The sequence below is a fragment of the Hydra viridissima genome, unplaced genomic scaffold, assembly GCF_058129835.1.
Source record: "Hydra viridissima isolate aposymbiotic clone 2 unplaced genomic scaffold, HvirCarnegie_v1 scaffold_10, whole genome shotgun sequence".
NCBI classification, from domain to species: Eukaryota; Metazoa; Cnidaria; class Hydrozoa; order Anthoathecata; family Hydridae; genus Hydra; species Hydra viridissima.
Window position 1 is genome coordinate 17006783 of NW_028324309.1, and position 8785 is coordinate 17015567.

At 30.4% G+C, this 8785-nt stretch overlaps 1 protein-coding gene across 1 annotated transcript; it reads left to right on the forward strand.

Moving 5' to 3' along the window:
- The first annotated feature begins 4407 nt into the window (after positions 1-4407).
- LOC145181522 (large ribosomal subunit protein uL15-like) lies at positions 4408-7070 on the forward strand. Its single transcript, XM_080056627.2, has 4 exons — positions 4408-4524; positions 4699-4762; positions 6380-6630; positions 6928-7070. The coding sequence occupies exons 1-4, from the start codon at positions 4522-4524 to the stop codon at positions 7054-7056; spliced, it is 447 nt and encodes a 148-aa protein (XP_079912753.1). The 5' UTR covers positions 4408-4521; the 3' UTR covers positions 7057-7070.
- The last annotated feature ends 1715 nt before the right edge of the window (positions 7071-8785 follow it).

Here is an 8785-nt window from a genome sequence, read left to right on the forward strand (position 1 = left end):
AACGACAATCCTCTTCTCTGATAAGAAATTGTTTACTATTGATTCTGTCTCAAACAGCAGAATCAATCGTTTTGTTAGTCATTAACCTGTCCGGACAGTCCCAGAGCACGTAAAGTATACATTTAATGCCAAACATGCGGCTTCAGTCATGATGTTTGGCCTCATTTCATCTGATGGCCTCAAAATTCTTCCGGTTATCATAAAATCTGATCAGAAAGTTGGTACCAATAAGTACATTCGAATTGTGGAGAACCATGTCAAACCCTTGATTGATGCCCAGTATTTTTCAGATGACAATGTTGTGTTTTAGCAGGATGGAGCACCTCCACATACATCTCAGAAGACCCAGAGGTGGTTCCAGGAGAACTTGCCAAAACACTGGTCAAAAATGTTATGGCCTGCTGCATCTCCAGATTTGTCACCTCTTGATTATTCAATCTTGGGGTATGTGGAGTCAAGGGGTCGTCAACATCCCCATAACAGTTTAAAATCCCTGAATGCTGCTATTAAGAAGGAGTGAGACAAGATGCCCAAAGATTATATTCAGACTATCTGTTTCAGATTCAGGAGTTGACTTATAGTTGTGATACTGAGAGAGGACATATTGAATAAAAATTTGGTAAATGTAATTCTTAACACTTCTTACTAAATAAAGTTTTTTGTTCAACTGCATGTTTTCATTCTTCATTAACTTTGTTAAAAAACGAATTTTTTACGAAATTTACGGTCGCATAAGGTATTTATCTCCGTTTGTTTTCCAAATATAATAGACAAGTCAGAATACTCTAAGATTGTTTAAACAATTAATTAGCGTCGACTAGGCCTTAAAGACCATACTGCAAACACATCAACTGATTGCTTGTACTGAGTCAGTCTGAATGTAGACTAAGTTCAGTCCAGTAGTATATATGTTAAGGATAAGAATTTAACAGATCACAATTGGGCTGTCTATACATCCTGCCTACCCCATTGTATATAAACAGTATTAGAGCTAATGCTTTGTATGAAGCTACTACTCTGTTTCTATTCTGAGTCTTCTGTTAGGATGATGGATCTTTTTTAGCTCTTAATAACTCAATGAATAAATGTATTAGAGTATGAACTGTCCAATAACTTGGTTAAAGGGCGTAGTTTCAAAGAATTGTCAAAAGTATAATGATGAGATTTAGGTTCTATGTTGTTGTTTTTTTTCACAGCTTGCATGTGTTGCATAATTTTAGCATAACTTTTTGTTAATATTCTGAAATATGCTTTTTTTGAAACAATTTATTATATGTTTGTAAGTTTAAAAATTAAATATATTTTAAAGTTAATAGTTAGTTCTTTTTATAGTTAGAGACACAATAAATCAATAAATAAACTAGAGTTCCCCTAAACTTTCCTGCAAAAGAGAAAAGTTTAGAGGAACAGACATAATTTTAGATTTTCTGCATGATCCAGGCTTACCAGACGTTTGATCGCTATTCTTTCACTTCGCCTCATAAAAGTTGGATGAGTCTTTTGGGGTGGTTAGAGGAAACAAAATTCTCTACGAAATACGGGGGTTATTGTGTTTGTTCGACATTGAAATTACGTTTCTAACAATATATATATATATATATATATATATATATATATATATATATATATATATATATATATATATATATATATATATATATATATATATATATATATACATATAAAAGGCCCTTTGTAATCCAACCTCGCCTCAATTTAGAAGAAGATTCTTTAAAAAATTTCAAATCAATTATTTTCTTACCTATTGATAAACGTCGCACGAATTTGTGACGCGTAGTTAACAGGCATATTTATTTCTAAATGTCGATACAAAACCTGTGTTGTTTAGATTTGGGGCTGGAACTTCTAATATTACAGTTTATATAGTATTGCAGTTTTATTTGATCGTTTAAATCTACAACCTTTTTTTTTTATTAAGCAAATTATGAAAGGTTGAACTTATCTTTAAACCAAATCCCTTAACTACAGCAAGCACCATAAAGACGCCACTATAACACAGATCTTTTATATTGTGCATCTATTGTTTCTCGGATGCAATTAAGAGAGCCAGCAAATACGTTTAGTAATACTCAACGCGAAGTCGGTTTTTTCATGTTTTGTTCATGTAATTTGTATATATATATATTGATTAAGAAATGCATTGTGTTCACTTTTATCAACTTATTTAAAACTTGGAGCGCGAGGTTGGACAAAAGCAGACGCGCAAAGTTAAACAAAAATGACATTTTTTCAATGTGCAGGGGGTTAACATAAAATTTATTTAAAGATAGCGATTGTACCATAAAGTTTCAGAAACACTGACTAATTATTTAAACTGAAAAATAAAAAAAAATTTTTTTTTTTTAAAAGACTTCAAAAAAACCAGGTTATTTTTATTTCAAGTTGTGATCTAAGGTTTTCACAAATTTTTATATGAATGCTAATTTCAAATAAAGTGATGACGATGTTTTCTTAGCCACAAATGACTCACGGTTACAGATGGTTTTCCACTCATCCGTTTTAGCTACGGGAAAGGGAAAGGGATGGGAAAATTAATCACGTGAGCATGCGCAGTTTATAATATAACTTTGAAAATTACTCACTGCACATGCTGACGTGATTAGTTTTCCCATCCCTTTCCCGTAGCTAAAACGGATGAGTGGAAGCTCACCTTAACACTTTAAGAGCACCAATTTGTAATTAATTTTTTTTACGGCCATTCTATTCTGCTGTAATATTCTCCTTTAACTCGACTGTCCCTTTTAAACAAACGAAATTTGTATAGCCTGCTTAAACCGCAAAGAATAGCGACTACTTTAAAACCAGTACAGATAAACCAATGATCATTGATTTAACTTTGCCTAAAGTATATTTTAAGTTATCATAAGCCTCTTTCAAAATAATTGAATGAGCAATATAGTAATATATAATATATAATAAAATAATAATATATAATAATTGAATGAGCAATAGGAATTGGATGGCAAATTTATTTTCAATGTGTAAAAGTGCAAATTTTGTGGCATAAATATAAACGTTTTAATGAAACGTCTTCCTTGAGTATTTATTCGTATTTTTCTCTTCAAAAAGTCCACCATTACAAATGACTAGCACCAATCCAAACTTTTGTAATTCAGAAATTTTGAGACATTAAGTTCCTTTCTTTTAGCCGTGAAGTTCGCTCTAAAGCTTGGTGATACTGAAGATAAATGAGGTAAAATAAAGTATAAATAGGGTATTAATATTCTGGCTAGGAAGAAGTTTATGGATTTTTTAAATTAGTAGTAATTTTGAACAATTTAAACTTGTTTAAGTAGCATTTTTTAAAAAAATCTATAACAAGTCTTCGCAACATTAATCTATATGTATTTTAGTTTTTACATAATGTAAATTTATTTTTAGTTAAAAAAGTTCGGTCAAAATTTTGAGAAATGGCAAAAACAAAGACAGATAATCCTTTTGCAATAATACGACACGCAAATGTATGGATACAGATTATGCACATTCTTTTATGAAAACAGAAAGAAGAAGATAGAAACAGAAAGAAGATGTAAACAGAATGAAGAATATGTAAAACCAAAACTGCAACAACAAGAAAAACTGCAACTGCAAAAAAAAAGTTCGATTTCAATGGTCAAACGAGCAACAGTTCAATTTGAAGTTCCATGGCACTTGGAGGAGTTCTTACTGATCATTTCACGCTTGATCTAAGATTAAAACCTCATCCAAAACCACTACCTAACTTAGAAACCACAAGTTATCCCTAAAAAAGACCAACTCTGGACATTGGTTTTGAAAAAGTTTAAAATATGCGTTGCGTATAAAGCGTAAAATTAGGTTAAAGTTTTAAGCTGCATCATCAAAAGATGGTGTTACAAATGCCAGAAAAAATATCTACTGTTCAGCATTAGTGTACGTCAGTTTGAAAAGTTTCACATAATTTTTATGCGCTAAAGAACGAAAAATCATTAACTATCGTCAATTTGGAAATGTTTGGTCTTCAACTGAAAGCAGAGAAAGTAATTGTAGCAATACATTTTTACATTTTTTACATTTTTTACATTTCATAGATTTTTTAATTTACTTAAATCAAGAAAACGTGAAACTATTACAAGCTGAAGCAAAGTAATGAATTTAGATGAGAACTTTACACTACGAACTAAATACCACTGATCTCTATAATAACTGGATAGCGCATCTCTAATATCAAAATTCACGCCAAAATCGCCATATTGGAAAGCCCCAGAACAATGAAATCTGAAATGTGCGATAAAGCGATAAAGCGATAAGCCGAAAAACAGAACTTAAAGCTTACGGGATTAAAATTTTTGGGGCTTTCCAATATGGCGATTTTGGCGTCAAAAAATAAGAAGTTTTGCTCGGAGTTGCGCTATCCAGTTATTATAGAGATCAGTGACTAAATACGCTACGTACCTAACAAAGGCAAATCGGTACCGTAAACTTTACCGATATTTTCATCAGTCGCCGAAGTCTCTGCAGCGACCCTTTAATTTCTTAAAAATGGTAAGTGTGCTAAACCCATGAAGAAATCATCATTTGCAATCTCGTATTATCCTGCGAATCGCAGCTGAAATTCATTTTGAAATATAGTTGTATTCCTTGGAATATTATTTAAGCATTAACCATTCATGTAGTTTTTAGTTTAGATTTTGAATTATGCGCATTTGAATTTTTTAGACCACCAGATTTAAGAAGAACCGAAAGAAGAGAGGACATGTTAGTGCTGGACATGGTCGAGTCGGTACGCAGCTTTAAGCATTATTTTTGGTTGTTAACTACCTACTCCTATGATGAGCAATTAAAATCTGTCAATCCTCTGAAATAAATTGTTGACACATTGTTCTGAGGACGTATAAATTTCGAAATTTAGCTTAACTCATTAGGTTGAAAAACGATTGATATACTATAGTTATATAATAATGGATTTAAATATTGTCTTTGTACATTTAACATCTAATTTATATTTTAACTCTGAAAATGGTCTATAGCATATTATGTTTTTAGTAAAATCACTGTTAAGAAATTTCTTTTTAAAAATTCTTCCTAACAAAGTTTACATTGTATAAATACACTAATTAAACATGAGAAAATCAAAATATAAATTTCAAAAGTCTTTACGAACTCCAGCCAAATATCTGCTAATATTATTAACACAATTTTGATAAATAATGTGCTATTACCACTTTTAAATCAAAGTATTAATATAGATTATTATTAAAAGTATTAATGCTTTGTTGTAGTCAAATTTCTTGAAGAATCATAAAAAATAAATATATTATTTGGTTAGAATTGACCTCAAATGAAAAAAAATTTGTAATCAATATATATTTGATGTCAAATCTATACTCAGGTGACTATTCTTAGTGGAGATATGTTTATAAGAATTGAGCTTAACTTGGCAGTAGCTGTTTATATCTTACACAAATTGTTACTGTAAAAGTTGTAAAGATGTTTTAAATGTTAGTACAAGCTTAGAACAAGTTTTAAAATCTCGATAAGAACTTAAGAATAAGTGGTAATACTGCTTATTTTTAAGATATTTTTCAGTACTACTTAAAACATTTCTACAGAATAATAACAGTTTTTAAAACTAAAAGAAGTTTGTTTTAAAGAGAAGCAGATCTTTTTTAGTTATAAAACTAATTGAAGACATAAGTGGATGAAGGTGTTATGTTACACCAATATGGAACTGTCCCTTAACACTTGCATCCGTGTTAAATCGTGTGATGGGTGAATTAATACATAATTAATTCACCCATAACACGATTTAACGCAGATGTAAGTTGGAAGGAGTTATGTTTTTATTTATACATAAAAACATAACTCCTTCATCCACTGTAAAAATTGTATTTTAGTACATTTTTGTGCGGTGTCATTATGTTCATGTGAAAGAGCGTTACTTAACACTTTTATTTGTGTAAAAAAGTGGAATTTTATATTTTTGCAACAGCGCCTTCATCCACTTATGTCCTCAATTGTTCAATAACTCAGTTTAATTGTTTTTTGGTAAATGTTGTTTTTGGCAATAAAAATAAACAAATAAAATAGTTGATATAGTTAAAGTTAGTTATTGGCATGTACAATGTACAACCCTAATGTATAGCTAAATTTGTTCAGAGAATAAACCTGTATCTAAGCTATAAGGTTTGAATTTTTTTTTATTGTGGTACATATTTCAAGTGTTCTTATCTTCGTTATTGCTTGGATATATATTTCTGGCATATTACCATGTTAGGGTGTTTTAAATAAATACTGACACTAAAATTTTAAATAAAAGTTGTCAACTATATCAAAGTTGTAACTAATTCTGAAAAGTTTGATAATGACTGTGTCTTTTTAACTTTGCATACTAATTTAGGTAAACACAGAAAGCATCCTGGTGGTCGCGGTAAGGCTGGTGGTCAGCATCACCACAGAATTTTGATGGATAAATACCATCCTGGTTTCTTTGGTAAAGTTGGTATGCGATATTTCCACAAAACTCAAAATAAATTCCATTCACCAGCAGTGAACTTAGATAAACTCTGGACTTTAGTAAGTGAACAGACTAGAGTAAACTATGCCGCAAAAAAGGATGGTGCTGTTCCTGTTATTGACTGTGTCCAAGCTGTGAGTAACTCAAATTTTTTTTTCTTTTTTTCTTTTTTCTCCTTAAATTAATACTGCTTCAGAGATCAAAAGTTCAGTCTTTTACCCTGTATAAGCCAGCTTTCTTTATATAAATTAAGTTATTTCAAAGTAAATACCAAGGTGTTAACCTGATTTATATATATATTTACTAAATTCTTGATCATTATAATCAATTTGATAATTGGTTTACACAGTAAAAAATTTTGTCCAGATATTAGTTATTTATATAAATAATTTCTAGATAGAATGCTATTAAAATAAATTCTTTTGTTCTAGGGTTATTACAAGGTCCTTGGAAAAGGAATACTTCCTAAACAGCCTGTGATTGTTAAAGCTAAATTCTTCAGTCGCAAGGCTGAAGAGAAGATAAAAAGTGTTGGTGGTACATGTGTGCTTACAGCATAAAAATTTATCAACTATACATGTTTTTTCATTTGTTCTTGGTATAATATTTGCGGGTATAGACAGATTTCTCTTTGAAAAATTAAACCAAATAGGGAAAATTATTTCCAAATAGTTCCCCGTTTTTTCTTTTTTTAACTAATTTTGTACCTATATTAAACTAATTTAAATGAATCGTGTAAAACCCTCGTGATTACAATGAATGGTAAATTATTCACAAAACCTGCTAATCACTTCAGGTTTTTCAAGTATATCACCTTTCTCAACCAGTTTTAATTCCCTTACCATTGCATATTAACCAGTTTAATTAGGAATGGAAATCAGTAATGCCGATGTCAGCAATTTACCGAGTGTAGAATTCAATAAGATCACCACTTCTAAAGAAAGTTGATACTTTAAATTTCAACTCAAAACCTGCTACACTGACAAGTCTGATTTTACACTCTGGATGCAATTGGTGGGAACATGCGTTCAGTTTCTACATCTCCAAAATCTATAACATTTGTAATCGATCTGAATCACTCTGTATGAAGTAATGTGAAAATACTCGTTTTATGTTTTTACCTTTCTTTTGTTTGTTTTTATACTGAAGTTTTCAAAAAAAGAACGAGGGTAAATTCTTTATCCATGGATTTACCTCTGATACCTGTTTTTGATCCACAGCAAAATCTACAAAACTCAAACTTTTTCTAAAGTAAGGGCACAAGAAGAAATTGGATTGGACCCTATTAAATTAAGGCAAGTTCGCCTGATTTAAACAGGTACCAAGATCTTTCTAAGAATGAAAACTCTTCTGGCTTTGTTTAGCGTAAATTAAAAGTTGGGCGCATCATCATCCCTGTGTTCATTTTTAAATATAAACTTATTTGTTAGGCGGTCTGAAATCTGTTTTTATTCCTCCCTCCTGTGTTAAATTTGGTCAGATAAATTTACTAAATCATTTTCTCAGTAAAAAGACAACTTTAAGAAGAAATATAAATGTGCGAGTTTCTCAATAACATGGTAGCTGAATTCTAAGTACAAGTTTGAAGTCATTGTAAGAATATCAAGATTGATTTTAAGAAATGTTATAAGAATAAGCTAATGCATAAGAATTAAGAATATACCTAAGGAAAGAAAGTAACATGTTGGTAAGGTACGAGGAATGATATATATTAACTAGATGCGCTTACGCAGTGAAGCAGATTTTTTGCCAGCCTGAAATGACGCAATTGTAAATAAAAGCAAAACAAAAATGAATTATTGTCAGTCTAAATAAAGGGGTTACCGGCATTAAACGCTTGCTTCACTTTTTCTTACAGAATTTTTGTGATGTTAGACATCTAGTTAATATATATCATTCGATACGAGCAAAAGTTTTCACACCGAAATAATACAAGGAATTACTAAAAAATTCTGTGGAAATTCTTAACGAAATGAAAATATGATTAATTCCATTGAAAGTTTCGTTTTTAGTTTCTATTCCTTTTAAATTACAACTTTCAATTTCATTAAAAGAAATATCTTACTGTCTATTTTAAGTTAATTTTCATCATGATTTTCCACTACAATTTCAAATTCCGTCTTAATTTCTTTTTTCTATTCCTCTAAAAATTAAGTTCCATTTTTAATTTCATTCCTATAAATGAAGGGGGATAGGATTTCTGTAAAAGCAGTACCCAAATTCACTCAGTCTTTTAGTTAAATTATTACTAAAACTTGTCCAAAACACAGTCCAATAAAGAAAATCGTT

Excerpts from the sequence above, each read along its gene's own strand:
- LOC145181522 (XM_080056627.2), top strand. Across the intron at positions 4,763-6,379 it reads TGCTGGACATGGTCGAGTCG|GTAAACACAGAAAGCATCCT; the intron begins GTACGCAGCTTT and ends ATACTAATTTAG. Across the intron at positions 6,631-6,927 it reads TTATTGACTGTGTCCAAGCT|GGTTATTACAAGGTCCTTGG; the intron begins GTGAGTAACTCA and ends CTTTTGTTCTAG.